This window comes from Hyperolius riggenbachi, chromosome 6 (genome assembly GCF_040937935.1).
Source record: "Hyperolius riggenbachi isolate aHypRig1 chromosome 6, aHypRig1.pri, whole genome shotgun sequence".
In the NCBI taxonomy this organism is placed as follows: domain Eukaryota; kingdom Metazoa; phylum Chordata; class Amphibia; order Anura; family Hyperoliidae; genus Hyperolius; species Hyperolius riggenbachi.
Window position 1 is genome coordinate 308,169,403 of NC_090651.1, and position 16,002 is coordinate 308,185,404.

Below are 16,002 nucleotides of genomic sequence, written 5' to 3' on the forward strand. Positions count from 1 at the left end.
ACTATCAATGCCATTCCCACTGGGGAATTCACTCGGGCTGCCCGTAATTGTTCAAGTCCTGCAGAACTTGAGCTAGAATGCAATTTAGTGGAGGATCGCTTGAGGCAGAGGGGATACACCAGGAGTCAGTTAGCTCGAGGACGCCTCAAAGGCACAAAGAGACCACGTAACGAACTTTTAACCATCAGGAACCAGGGTGAGAACCAGGATGAGAGGACCACTTTTGTTACTGAATACAGCCTGGAATTTAATAAAATCACAGATATCGTGAGGAAATACCTTCCAGTGCTGAATTCAGATCCCAAATTCAAAACCATCCTTAAACAAGGATGTCGTTTTTCTGCCAGAAGAGCCCGCACCCTGGGGTCGATCCTTTCCCCTAGCCTTTTTCAATCCACTTCCTCATCTCGTGTACCCACCTGGCTTGCCACGGTAGGTTCTTATCCGTGTGGCTTTCCTACATGTAATTATTGCCATTGCCATAGGAGGGGTTCCTCTGTTCTCTCTTTTGCGACTGGTAACAGTGTCCCCATTAAACAATACGTAAATTGTGACACAAAATGTGTTATTTATGTTATTTCCTGCACGTCTTGCCGCTTACAATATGTGGGATGCACCACTCGCAATTTGAGAGCCCGCATTGCTGAACATTTTTGTGGTACGAATTGGAAAACTTTCAAAAAGTCGGCAGTATCTAAACACTTCAAAAATGTTCATGAGGGCAACCTTTCCTCCTTTATTTTTCAGGGAGTTGAGCGTATAGTGAGCCCCAAGAGGGGTGGGGATACCATCAAGTTACTTCGTAGGCGGGAGGCGTATTGGATCCATAGGATGAACACTCGCACTCCTATGGGTCTCAATACACGCTGGGATTTGAATCTTGTTTATGACTGTTAAATGCTATTTTTGATTCCTTCTCAAAAAAAGATTCTGTGCATTTACTTGCTCTCTTTTTTGCTTGTTAATCAGGCTACTATATCTGGCCCTATATATGTCCAAAGCTTTTTCCATTATTGGTGTTTTTATCACTTTTTTACACTTGTTGTTAGCTGTTATTAATTGAGTATATTTGTACAATTTTGTATATTCATTATGCACCTTTTTATAGATATTGTAAATATGTGATGTCTCCTTTAAGGCGAGGGCTGGTTGAGGTACAGGGTGGAGTCTCTTTCTCTCCCCCCACCTATATAAAGCCCTCCCCTTGCAGGTTCATTTTTAACTATGACTAAGGGCAGACTGTAAGCCCGACACGCGTCAGTTGAACCTTGTGATCTTTTTACCTTTGCCATGTGGATTATCTGAATAAAGAACAACCAGCATTTCTTCTACCACTGATGGTTTGCGGATCCTTTTGTGCAAATTCCTATATTAGCTTTTCAGTAACAGCTTTACTGTAACAATACATGAAATCTACTACACCAAAAACGCTTCACAAAACCGCAAAATGCTAGGTGAAACGCTACAGAAAAATAAGAAAAAGCGTTTCAAAATCTGCTAGCATTTTGCGGATCTGCTAGCGTTTTTTGGTGTGCACCAGGCCTTATAGCTGAATTAGGCCTCTTTCACACCAAAACTTTGCGTTTAGGGGACGTTAAGGTCGCATAACGTGCCCCAAACACAATGCATGGTGGTGTTGAAGTTGGACGTCAAATTGAGCCGCGTTATGCAGCTCTTGGTGCGCTGTTTTCCTTCTATCTATACTAATACAACAGCCACTCCAGGATAGTGATGGGAAGACTGGATCTTTTCAAGAATTCGGATGAATCGGATCATTGAAAAGATTCGGATCTTTGAACCGAATCATTTGAATCATTTTACTAGGGAAGCAGACTGTGGGTGAAATGACTGGCAGGACAGGACTTTCCCTGCACTGTACATTCTGTATGTTCTTGTTTCTTCCAGACAGACATCCACTGTGGACCAAATCATTCATTGTGATGATCCGGATGATTCGACTCACAAAAAAGATGCGGATCAAATGAACGATTCATTCATGATCACTACGAGTCCAGGTTATGTCACCACAGTGCAGTGAATATTAATTAGCCATGTGGCTAGTCACTGAGCATGTGCAAGCAGCCTAACGCCCAGTATAACGCACAGCATGCTGCACTTTCATTCAACGTGTAGCGTTACAATGTAACACAACGTGGACACTGTGAACAGCACATTGATTTTTCATTACTGTGAGTTGGGCTGCGTTACAGGCTGCTGTAATGTGGGACTTTAACGTCCCACTTTGAAAGCAGCCTTATTGCAAGTTTCCTTCTGTTTTAAGAAGGCAAATTTCACCAAACTTGTGCTTTGGATGACAGATATTGAGAACTGGAACCTGCTGAGAACAAAAGACTGCTGGGAAAAGCCTTTCTACACCTGTCCATTGATTTGATGATCCCAGATGATTAGGAAATCGACTGTCATAATTGATTGTGGAAAAGGTTCGCCAAGAGTCAACTGGGCAAACTCACAACCAGCAGTAAAATCGCCATGTGCATGCAGCGCACAGTAATTTTATTGGCACTGTTGGCCTTAATACTACATGGAAGTGGTTAAATTGGCCAATTACTATTGGATGTGTGTATGTACTCTTAGAAAACCCTGTTTCAAGCGGTCCTGAACTCAGAACTTCCTCTGTGTTCTAAAAGATACACAACAGCATAATAACCTTTAAAAAAAAATTTATTTGTTACAGCTGATACAAATCCTACAATAAATCTGCACTGTTTCTACTTCCTGCTTTCATGGAAGCAGACATATTGTTAACATCCTGTGCTTTCAAATATGCTTATCTGCCGTGGCAGTCAGCAATCAGGGGAAAGATCAAATTGCAACTTCTCATTAGACACAGATGAGGGGGAATTAGACTGGAAACTCTATAAATACATACAGGGTGCAGTTCTCTCTGTTTTCCTTCTGTCCTGTGCAAGAGTTCAGGTCCACTTTAAATAGTTTGGCATTTTCCTGGAGTCCAAAACACTCGCTAGGCAAATACTGCATACATGACACAAAAGTACTCTCATTTAAAGGGAACGTAAACTGAGAGGGATTTGGATCTTCCCTTTTAAACAATACCAGTTGCCTGGCAGTCCTGCTGATCTCTTTGGCTGCAGTAGTGGCTGAATCACAGACCTGAAACAAGCATGCAGCTAATCTAGTCACACTTCAGTCAAAGAACCTGTTCTTCAAGCTTGTTGAGGGGCTGTGGCTAAAAGTATTAGAGACAGTAGAGAGTAGAGAGATCAGCAGGAGAGTCAGGCAATCGGTATTTTTTTAAAAGGAAAAATCCATATCTTTTCTCAGTATAGGTTCCCTTTAAATGCTGCAATTAAAAAAAAAACAAAACCCAGAAAGCCACCTGAGTGAATCAGTTCTGGTTTGTGGCTGAAACAGAGCACATACAACCACAACTCTTTTGAGACCTTTTGAGACCATATGTAAAATGAACCGCTTATGGGAACAATCAATAACTACATTCCAATTACTTTTGATCCTGCAAATCTGATCAAAGTATTGCATCTGAGGAAAATACCATTAATGCAATGGGCAGGTGGAGATAGATCAGCTGTGGATACACTAATACAGTATGTTAGGCTGATACTCAGGGTGGCATTACAGAGTGTATACATGAGATTGCCTCCTGTGCACTTAAAGAGAACCCGAGATGGGGTTCTGACAATGCTATCTGCACACAGAGGCTTGGTCTGCCTATACTGCCCAGCCTCTGTTGCTATACAGTTCCCCCCTAAGTTCCCCCTGCGCTCTGCTATCCCCCATAAATCACAGCCGCGCTGTCGACACGCAGCGGGTTGTGTTTACATCTGCAGCTGTCACTCTCGCCGCTCCCCCGCCTCTTGCATAGCTCCGGTCCCCGCCTGCGTCCCTTCCCTCCAATCAGCGGGGAAGGAAAGGACGCAGGCAGGGACCGGAGCTATGCAGGAGGCGGGGGGAGCGGCAGACTGACAGTACAGAGGTAAACACAGCCCGCTGCGACACGCTGCGTGTTGACAGCGCGGCTGTGATTTATGGGGGACAGCAGAGTGCAGGGGGAACTTAGGGGGGATTGAGATAGCAACAGAGGCTGGGCAATATAAGCAGACTCAGCCTCTGTGTGCAGATAGCATTGTCAGAACCCCACCTCGGGTTCTCTTTAAAGAGGAACGCCAGTGAAAATAATGTAATAAAAAAAATTGCTTCCTTTTTACAATAATTATTTAGTCAGTGTTTTCCTGTTGTAAAATCGTTTAAATCCCTGATTTACATTCTGACATTTATTACATGGTGACATTTTTACTGTTGGCAGATGATGTAGCTGCTGCATGGTTTTTGGGCAGTTGGAGTAGTACTTAGAGTTTCTTGTGGGAGGGGTTTCACCACAATATCAGTCATACAGCGCCCCCTGATGGTCTGTTTGTGAAAAGGAATAGATTTCTCATATAAAAGGGGGTATCAGCTACTGATTGGGATAAAGTTCAATTCTTAGTCGGAGTTTCTCTTTAAATCAGACACGCACTGGTAAATGTTTTATTGATGTTTCTTTTCGGTATACTAATAGAAACATACACAGAAATCTAACAGTAACCTGCACCTGCCTGAAGGTGTGGAAAACCCGCACTGTCAGATAAGCGCTGCAGATAACCCTGTCACAGTAATACACACAGATGTGTAGAGTTACAGACGTCTCGCTGTGTGACCTGTGGGCGGCAGGAACGGAAATCATTAGGAATATACAGTATATGAATGATTACAATGAGCTCATAGGATCAGGAAGTTGTGGGATACGGCCGTATGGTTCAGCTGATGAATAATGCTTTGGTGTCTGCCTGGGCTCTTAGTCATTGCTGAATTTTTGATTTTATGTTTTTTTGTTTTAGCTTTCCTGCAAATATACAAAAATAGGAAAAGAAAAACCCTTAAAATCAAAATTACCCCTGAAACAGCCTTAGTAGGAAAACATGCAAACCCTGGGCACATGGAACATTGTTATAACTGTACATTTATGTAGCGCTGACACTTTTACCACAGCGCCAAACAAGACGCATTGACCAAGTCACATCACTTGCTGTCCTTCCTGTGAGGTCACAGTCTGATGTTGTTATCACAGCCTAAAGGGGGTCTATTTGAAAAGGGCTCCTGTAAAAAAGGGCACCTGGTGTAGCCTATATATACCAAATTCGGCTACAAAAAGGGCACCTGGTGTAGCCCATATGCCAACTTCGGCTACAAAGGGCATACAGGCAGCTCAGGAGCCCTTTTCAACGGATCCCCTAAGGGTGGCCACACACCATACAATTTTTTTACATTTATTTTCATTTCAAGAATTGCAATCAAATTTTTTTTTTCTGATTTATTGTAATAGTTCAAAATTCTGACCACTGTATCACACACATGTTCAATTTTTCTATAATTATGAAAAAAAATGGTTGACCACACGGAAAAACTTGCTTGGGTCTATAAATCAAGAAATTGACAATCTATTCCACAGCATTCGATTTTCATTGAAATTGATAAAAAAAAAATAAAAAATCACCACTACTGATCTTCTGTTATCGAAGAAAAAAAACCAGGAAAAATCAGATTTCTCGAACTAATAATAAAAAAAAAGCTTTCCATTTTTCTGTACAACCATTTGTTTTTTTTTCGAATTGCTGTAAACTTGGATTATATTAATGTATCATGTATTGTCTGTAACATTGTCTACAATAGCAATATGACTGTACAGGCTTGGCCCTGAACTGTCACCCAAGTGATCAAGTCCGGAACCCTGTCGGGTGACAGTCTTCGTATCAGGCTTTATCTTTTATTGGGATAACTATCATAACGCACATCCTTTCAGCACAGTAGATCATCCCCTACTCCTCCAGTCCCTCCAGTCCATGGGCATTCACGACCTCACCGTGACCTGGCTTTCATCCTACCTCTCCAACTGCTCCTTCACATCCTCCTTCATTGAGTCCTCATCCACCCCCAACCAGTCCCCCAAGGCTCGGTCCTTGCCCCCTACTGTTCTCTCCATACACATCCTCCATTGGCAAGGTTATCTCCTAAATGGGTTTTAACTATCATCTGTATGCTGATGACACCCAGATCTACCTCCACACCTCTGACATATCCCCCACTACCATGGACAAGGTCTCCTGCTGCCTATCAGCCATCTCCTCCTGGATGTCCGCTAGGTTCCTGAAACTAAATCTAGACAAAACGGAATTTATGATCTTCCCACCCCGGCCATCCCTGAACCTCCCAGATGTGCATGTCACTGTTAACCACACTACCATTCGCCCTATCTCTCAAGCCCGCTGTCTGGGTGTCACCCTGAACTCCGCGCTCTCCACTCTGCACATCCAAAACCTCACAAAGTCCTGCAACTTCCACCTTCGTAACATCTGCAAGATCCGCCCTTTCCTGACCTCTGCCACCACCAAACTCCTCATCCATGCCCTCATAATTTCCCTCCTTGACTACTGCAATGCCCTTCTGTCTGGTCTCCCTATGACCCGAATAGCCCCACTGTAGTCCATCATGAATGCGGCAGCCAGAATTATCCACTCCTCCCATCGCTACACCACAGCGGCTCCCCTCCGTGAATCGCTCCACTGGCTTCCTGTCCAGTCCAGAATCAGATTCAAGATACTGTGTCTGACCTACAAATCTGTCCACAAAACCTGTCCAACCTACATTTCCAATCTTACTCAGAGGTACACACCTAGCCGCTCACTCCGCTCCTCGAATGAACTTCGCCTGACCGCCCCCCGCATCACCCAGTCCGATGCACGCCTCCAGGACTTCTCAAGAGCTGCTCCAACACTAACTCCCTACCTCCACACATTAGGGCAGCCCCCTCCTTCAACATCTTCAAGAAGGCCCTCAAAACTCACCTTTTCACTCTGGCCTACCACCCCTCACAAGTGCTCTAAACTTGCAGCTGAACTCTGGTCCCCTACCTTTCGTGTCCCTACCTCCCCCTCTAGATTGTAAGCCTTTGGGCAGGGTCCTCCTCCTTTTGTGTCCTACCTGATCATGCACCTCCATAACTGTGCACCCATGCTATGCATTTGAGTGAACTCAACTTGCCTAATCTCCATGCTCCCATACAGTGACTAAGCATTACCTTGTACTCATATTGTGCTGCGTGATCTTTTTTTTTTGTATTCCTGTATTGTCATATTGCTGTATGTCACCCCTAAATATTGTCTGTAACCTAAATTAATGTCCAGCGCTGCGTAATATGTTGGCGCTTTATAAATACAATAAATAAATAAATAATAAGTAAATATTGCCACGGTTAGCCAATTTAGGGGGAAGTCAGTAAAATGATCAGTGTATTTTTTTTTTGGGGGGGGGGGGGGGGATTTTATGGGAGGACACCAGGATACTTGTAGGCAGGAGCATAACTAGAAGGGAGCAGTCCAATAGCAGGGGCAGCCCAGAACTCTTTTACTATTACCCTTCCCTTCCTTCCGTATGGGGGACTATACTTCAGATCAGGTGGTTTTGTGGCTACACTTGTTATAGGTGTGAAGATCATGATGGTCACATGACCCTTGTGAGATGGGCCCCAAGGCTGTGAAGGGCACCAAGGGGAGGCAAGGGAAGGGTGTGAATATAGGCGCGGCCCCAGTCAAAGTTTTGCTGGGGGGCCCCACAAACTGCTTGTAGGAAACTCACTTGAACACATGGAAAGCTACTATACATGCAGATAGTGTAAATGAGATTCAAACCCATAACAGTGCAAACTCTTATGCATTTTCAACCTGATGCACAAGCAAACCTTTGAAAGAGATAAATGGGTGCTCAGTACCTGTTCTGAAAGCTGCATGTCTGTAAGAAATACTGAGCATCAGGACCCTTATTCAATTCACTTTTTCTCCAGAGTTTTCTCCCAGGTCATATTTTGACGATATTTTTAATAAAATGCCCTTTGAGCCACCAGCGGGCAGGAAAATAATAGTTTTGGCAGTACTTTTTACCCAATTTTTGGGTAAATTGCAGAGTGCTGAAAAGTTATGTTAAACAAATGATAAATAATTATCTTCTAGTGGAAAACGTAGAAGAAAAAGTGAATTGAAGAAGGATATTATTATTCCTAATACCATTAATACTGGTCAAGGTGATTTATAGAACGTCGAGATTATGTGATTTGCAATTTACTGTATAGGCAAAGAATTTTTGCAATATTTTGTATATAATTTAACGTATATTGTAATATTATGTTTAAATATATAAACGATGAAGCGTATGGAGGAAGTCCTGTCTGCATTACCATTGAACCAGTCAGATGGTGTTTAGGACAAAGTGGGAATTCTGGGTAGAACCAGCAATTGACTGGGTGTGAGTTATTGCGAGGACCTGGAGTACTCCTGACTGTACAAATGACAGTAATAACAATTGATTTGGCAGATGCTCACAATTCATTTTAGGCCCTGCACTTCCCTTCATAATATTGTTCTGTTATTGACGTTCTGTGGTTCAGCTAGTGTCAATTTTTAAGCTAAAAATGGACGCTGTTTTATCTTACAGGCGTTACTGCCGCAGCGAAGGGCTATTTCGATGCCCTTGTGAAACTTGGAGAGCTTGCGAGCATCAGCCAAGGGTCTAAAGAGCTTGGTAAGTCTTATTTATTTATTGATTCACCCTCGCATCCAACCCCCCTCCCCTCTCCTCCACCAGCCTTGCACTTGGCTCCTTCATGCATTGAGCGTTTAGTGTCTTGGACCCTTCAAGATCAAGGATTCATGGCCAGCCTGATTAAACAGGAAGCTCTGCCTTCCTGCAGAGAGCCAGAAATTCCTGTTAACTGTCTCCTTTCAGACACAACTGCTTGGATGTGAGATATAGTGCGGCTCCTGCAGTGGGAATGTAAAATGAAGTAGCCCTCAGTGTCTGCTCTGTTCCTTCCTTGACATCACTGCCAGCTCCCTGCTTTTCTGAACTTAAATTGCATTCCCAGCGTCGCTGTCCTGGCAACGTGCTCAGCTCTGCCTAACATGCTAGAATGGACTGTGTGAGGTGCAGGGATAGTCGGTGCCGGGCTCTCCCATGGCCTCCCTCTTCATGCCAGGGTTACTTGTCTCCATTTACACCTTTTGTTACCCAAGTGACCTTCAAAGCTATGCAAAGGGATTTGCTTTAAGTCAGTGGCTGTAACACATTCCGTGAAACCTCTTTCCATGTCAGGAAAGCCCTGAGCTCAATTCATGATGGCTGAACTCTATTCATTTTATTGCTGCTTCCAGGGGGGGAGGAAGCTACACCATGCAGATTCCCCAAAGTAGCGGCTTGTGTCTCTCTACCTTAAAGAGGAACCGTAACCAAGGATTGAACGTCATCCCAATCAGTGGCTGATACCCCCTTTCCCATGAGAAATCATTACCTTTTCTCAAATAGATCATCTCCCACAGTATGACACCATGACTATGGTCCTGACAGTTTCCTGTCTGTGAGTGTTGTTGCATTGTGGGAAATAACAGCTGCTGTTTCCTACTGCAAAGCAACCAGTATTTGTGCATATGTATATGTATAGTAAAAAAAAAAGCTTTTAGCCTATCACATTGTTAGGGGGTGTGGTAATGGCAGTTGGTGCTGTCTGGTTTTTTTCACGTCTGCCAGCAGTAACGATGATGACGTGCTGGCTGATTGTGGATCAAACAATATGAACAAATTACATGGCGTATATAAATCATTTCTTGGTTTCTCTTTTATTTTTTAACTTCTCACTTTGCAATGTATTGATTTTTTTTTTTTGCCTCTTTCCTTAAAGATCTTCTTTAAAGTGAACCAGAGACGAAGCACCCTCGTGTATTTTACTGTATACAGTATATCAGTGGGAACATTAGAGAAAACACCTACCCTGTTTTCTGTTTCATTCTTCACTGCTCAGCCTGCCTGTTATCAGCCCTGATAAAATTCCCCACTGAGCATTCAGTCTGGCTTTGCTCAGGAATCATTATAGCTGAGTCTGTCTTCTCTTATGTCTTTTCAAGCCCAAGCCTGCCCCCTTCTGGCTCTGCTGTAATGACTCAGCTATATTGATTCCTGAGAAAAGCCAGACTGAATGCTCAGTTGGGGATTTTATCAAGGCTGCTAACAGGCAGACTGAGCAGTGAAGGACGAAACAGAGAGCAGGGTAGGTGTTTTCTCTAATGTTCCCACTGATATACTGTATATGGTAAAATACATGAGGGTGCTTCGTCTCTGGTTCACTTTAAATAACGAGAATGTTGTATGATAACCATATTTCTGGATGGATAAAAACTGTTGGCAGCCATTGACCAAGTCAGGCATAAAACGATCATCTAATTCAGTGCCACATTAAAGCAAACCTGTGAGGAGAAAAAGATACTTAGATACTTTAGATAGTTAAAGAGAACCCGAGGTGTGTTTAAAGAATGTTATCTGCATACAGAGGCTGGATCTGCCTATACAGCCCAGCCTCTGTTGCTATCCCAAACCCCACTAAGGTCCCCCTGCACTCTGCAATCCCTCATAAATCACAGCCGTGCTGTGAGGCTGTGTTTACATCTGTAGTGTCAGTCTCAGCTGCTCCCCCGCCTCCTGCATAGCTCTGGTCCCTGCCCCCGTCCCTTCCCTCCAATCAGCAGGGAGGGAAGGGATGCAGGCGGGGACTGGAGTTCTGCAGGAGACGGGGAGAGCAGCAGACTGACACTATAGAGATAAACACAGCCAGCTCTGACAAGCTGTTTGTCAGCAGCGTGGCTGTGATTTATGAGGGATTGCAGAGTGCAGGGGGACATTAGGGGGGTTTGGGATAGCAACAGAGGCTGGGCTGTATAGGCAGATCCAGCCTCTGTATGCAGATAATATTCTTCAAACCCACCTCGGGTTCTCTTTAAAGTGAAACTCAGCATTTCTTCTTTGCTCTAAAAGATTCTTTACAGCAGAAAAACCACTGTTAGCAGAACAGCATTCAAACAGTTAAGCACAGCACTTTCTTCTTCAGTGGGAAGCTTAGTGCCATTGCCTTTGAGTAGGTGATAAGAAAGCAAACAAGATAATATAAACACTGCTAGCATTGTCTCAGCTGAATACAAGCCAAATGTGTACACAGGAGAAGACACATTCTCACTGGATACATTGTAATATATAAATACAGCAGCTATGCAATAAAAAACACTAGACTGTGCGGAAAAACTGATGCTTTTCAAAGAGAACCTGTAACTAAAAAAACTCCCCTGGGGAGTACTCACCTTGGGTGGAGGAAGCCTCCGGATCCTATTGAGGCTTCCCTCGTCCTCCTTGGTCCCACGGCGGCGGCGATAAAGCTCTCCGAACAGCGGGGATGTCAATATTTACCTTCCCGGCTCCAGCGCAGGCGCATTATCGGCTCGGAGATAGGCGGAAATAGCCGATCGCTGTCGGGCCACTGTACTGCGCAGGCACAAGTCTCCTGCACAGTAGAGCGGGCCCGACAGAGATCGGCTATTTTCGCCTATCTCCATGTGGAGAGCCGCAACAGCGCCCCCGCTGGATCCAGGTAAGGTAAGTAAATCCGCGCTTATCAGCGCTTGTCAGGTGTGTTGATGGAGGATTCCGGGACACTTCGTGGGGAGCCAGCGCTGGACTGCCTGCAGCTACAGGGGAGGGGGAAACCTCATTGGAATGCTGATGCTTCACCCTTCCCCGGGGAACTTTTGTTTGTTATAGGTTCTCTTTAACTTTCCATAGCAGTGAACTGTGTAAAATCTTTCCGTTAAAACGCGTATAATGTGAACTGAGCCATAGGGAAACATGGACATTACATTGCACATCAGTTGTCGATTCATTTATAACTGACTGATTCAGTGTAAAAGGACTCACTGGTCGGCACTTTGCATTCTGTTATTCATATATATTTTTTGCATTTTATGTATATGTTTAAAGCAAACCTGAACTGAAAATTAAAAGTCAAAATAACCATACACAAGTCATATTTGCGTCCCGTGTACTCTACTCATCAATCTCTTTCTCCTCTCCTGCGTCCTGTTTGTCCACTGTGATCAATGGAATTCTCCATCCTCCATTTCAAAAATGGCCATTACCCCATAACAGCTTCCTGGTCAGCACACTGTTAAACTGTAATATTGGCCACTTGAGCCATAGGGAAACATGGACATTACCTTGCTCTTCAGTTGTCCTTTCAGTTATAACTGACAGCAACTGATCTATTTCAGTTCTGACAAAATATTTTCAGAACTGGAAGGATTGGTAGTTAGAAGAAAATAGTGAGCTTCTTGGAGGAACCGACGGTGAGCTAAGTATGTAATGTTCATTTGAAGGTACATCATGTGTTATCTCACTAATATTATAAATGCAAAAGTTTGGATGTTTGTTACTCAATCACGCAACAATGGCTGAACGGATTTGAATGAAATTTGGCACACACATAGTACACTACCTGGAATAACATATAGGATACTTTTTATCCCCATAACCAAAAAGTGGGCGGATACAAATACAAATTTCACTGGAAAATTGTAAACTGCAGCCATTCTTACACTGTTAATGGCAGGGTTCTCAAACTTTGCACAGTTGGTCACTGGGTGACTGGGATTACTATTCAGAAAAGTGGGTGGAGCCTACTAAAGTCAATCAAAATTCACCTATTAATTTTCAAGGGGAATATTTAATTGCTGCCATTCTGGCACTGTTCATAGCAGAAGCCACAAATTTGGTACAATTGGTCATTGGATGATTGGTTCAAATACAGAAAAGGGGTTGGAACCACAAACAGCCAATTAGATTTGTTTCATTTTAATGCAAATGATTTATGGCAAAGAATGCAAAGCTCACAAACTTAGCCATTGAGTAATTGTGTGGTAGGGTTAGAAAAAGTGGGCGGAGCCAACACCAGCCAAATACATACCCGGGCAACGCCGGGTCATCAGCTAGTTTTAAATTATTTTACTTTTAGGTACCTTTTAAGCAGCCTTTTCCCCCACTGCAGTGAGGAAGTGGGTGTGATCAGCGTGTTTATGTATTGGATCCATAAAATATTGTCTCTTCCTGTTCAGTAAGCTAGCACCTATTCAGTAGGAGACCTTGGGCAAGACTCCCTAACACTGCTACTGCCTATAAAGCGCAACCTAGTGGCTGCATCTCTGATGCTTTGAGTCCGCCAGGAGAAAGGAGTAATAAAAAGGTTCTGTGTGTTGTCTAATTATTAGTCTTTTATGCAACATTTATTAACGGCACCAAATAAAGCCTTTTGATCACATTGTTGACATTTGTCAAAGCGCTAATTGGGAAACGTTTAGTCTATTTTTCTGTTTGCATTGAGGGCATGACAGTACCGTCATCCCAATCCAGCAGCTGATTCTAATTATTGGTGCAACACTGTCACTGACTTACCCACTGGTATGCTGCCAAGTGTGATGATACTCTTTCACTAAACAAAGGGAGGACAGAGATGGATGGGTGTCTGCTCTGGCCACAGAGAACATCATGGTTTAATATGAGCAAACATAACGCAAAGGTTTTCTGTTCTGTCTAAACATTATGTGGAGCCTGCAGAGGCCAAGCGAGACAAGATGGACCTTGAAAGCTGGCAGTGAGCCATTCATGAAACTGTATTGGCAATAAGCAGAGAAGGGTGATAACGACTTTTCTTTTTGCAGATAATGAATTCATGTATTAAATCTGAGCTAATGCAGCAAGGAAGGTTAGATTTGTGTTTTCTACTTCGAATGCAGAAATCCGAAGTCTGACCAAAGCATCTATTTTCTATCACTCGTTCTCCCTCCCCTGTAGGTGTCATCCATTTCTGAACCAGTGGGGAAGCTCTTATAGTGTACCTGAGATGGAAGCAGTCTCAGGTTTTATATTTACCTGGGGCTTACTTAAAGAGAACCCGAGGTGGGTTCTCTCCGCACACAGAGGCTGGGTCTGCCTATACAGCCCAGCCTCTGTTGCTATGTAGTGTCCCCCCAGGCCCCCCTTGCGCTCTGCTATGCCCCCATAAATCACAACCACGCTGTCAACGCGCAGCGGGCTGTGTTTACCTATGTAATGTCACTTTCGCCGCTCCCCCCGCCTCCTGCATAGCTTTGGTCCCCGCCCACATCCCTTCCCTCCCCGCTGACTGGAGGGAAGAGACGCAGGCGGGGACCGGAGTTATGCAGGAGGCTGGGGGAGCGGTGAGAGTGACACTACATAGGTAAACACAGACCGCTGCGACACGCTGCGTGTCGACAGCGCGGCTGTGATTTATGGGGGCATAGCAGAGCGCAGGGGGGAGGAGGGGGGGGGGGGGCTGGGGGGACACTACATAGCAACAGAGGCTGGGCTGTATAGGCAGACCCAGCCTCTGTGTGCGGATATCATTCTTAGAACCCCACCTCGGGTTCTCTTTAAGCCCCCTTGAGGCTGCTCGGTCCCTCGCTGTCACCATGGGTTGCTCCTGTCCCCGGTTGGACGGCCCGTCACCACTCGTGCGTCCCTGTTGTGCTCCAGTAGCCAGAAGCGTTCTGCAGCTGCGCGAGCGCCATCAAGGGGGCTGGAGGAAGCACCAGTTAAGTATGGAACCTGAGACTTCTTTCATCTCAGGTTCCCTTTAAAGGGGAAAGTATTATTTATTTATTTACATTTTTGTTTATTTATTGTTTGATATTGAAAATAATAATAAACGTTAAAAATCTCTAAGATCACATTTTCTGCCATACTTATTATTTCATTTTACTTATTTATTATCATTGAATTATAAACAAAAATTAATATTAATTATTAACTAATTAATTAAATTTAAATTATTTTTAAAGCAATAGCTAAACCTAAAATTGAAAAGGGAAATTCTAATTGCAAACAGGCTAATAAGTGAATTTAAACAGTGTACAGAAGCAAAGTGGGGGACAAACTACCCATTGTAGGTGCCAAAATATATTTTTTTATGAAACAAATTCCTTGCCAGTGCATTAGAGCTAGCTTCCTGTTCTCTGTAAATGGGATTTCCAAAATAGGAAGACCAATACTCTGATACATTTCCCAGCAACCCTGCACTACAGTAGATAACTTGTGGAGGAAGTTGGTGACAGTGACAGGGGAGGAGCATGGAAATAGTTCACACATTCGTTTTTTTTCGCTAGGTGGATATTTTTGTCAGTCACTATGCACCTGTATGGATAAATTCACATCTGCAGGGAAACACAGCTACTGTATTAAACAGATGTTTCAATTTAAAAAAGCAGTTCCAAAAGCAATACCTAGAATTCTGCTAGGTGCTTCTATTTCACAATTTATTTTTAGCTGGACTTCTGCAATCTTGTCTTGTAAGTGCCCTGATGAGTATAAAAAGATCACCCCCAACTAATTGTCCTCCTGCGTAGCATTCCAGCCCCATTCACAGTGGTGTTCTGCGGTGTGGCATGATGCAGACTGTTCTGGGCACTGCATAAGTTACTGTTGCTAGGGTATTCCTACCTTAAAGAGGAACTTCAGCCTAAACAAACATACTGTCATTAAGTTACATTAGTTATGTTAATTAAAATAGATAGGTAATATAATTTCTTACCCACCCTGTTTTAAAAAAAACAGGCAAATGTTTGTGATTTCATGAGGACAGCCATCTTTTTGCTTGAAAGGAGGTGACAGGGAGCATGAGACACAGTTCCAACTGTCCTGTGTGCTGATCACCCCTCCCAGTTGCTAGGCAACGTGAATAACAACATAGGAAATCCCATCATGCTTTGCACAGCATCAGGGAAAAAAAGCCCAGGCAGTTTTCTTTGATGGGTGGAGCTTAGCTACAAATGCAGCTAAAAATGATGCTTTGGTAAGAAAAACAAAGTTCTGATGCTGTGAAACTGTTAAAGAAACATCAAGCTTTTTCAGTTCTGCTGAGTAGATTTTTAGTCAGGAGGTTCACTTTAATTGTGTACCTTGTCAGAGTAAGTGATGGCAACTTTACCAAACCTTTGTGAATATGGCCCATTGAAATGGAATATTTGAACATAAATGCTGAAAACTACAGAAGTCATCCTCTATCCTCCTCTATTCCCAAACTTTCACGGA

At 43.6% G+C, this 16,002-nt stretch overlaps 1 protein-coding gene across 5 annotated transcripts in view; it reads left to right on the forward strand.

Moving 5' to 3' along the window:
- LOC137521683 (BAR/IMD domain-containing adapter protein 2-like) overlaps window positions 1–16,002 on the forward strand; it is a 172,185-nt gene that overhangs the window by 65,878 nt on the left and 90,305 nt on the right. For all 5 annotated transcript variants that reach the window (XM_068241291.1, XM_068241293.1, XM_068241295.1 and 2 more), the window contains one exon: window positions 8,521–8,607. In XM_068241291.1, the coding sequence (XP_068097392.1) occupies window positions 8,521–8,607 (87 nt within the window). The remainder of the gene's footprint in view (window positions 1–8,520; window positions 8,608–16,002) is intronic.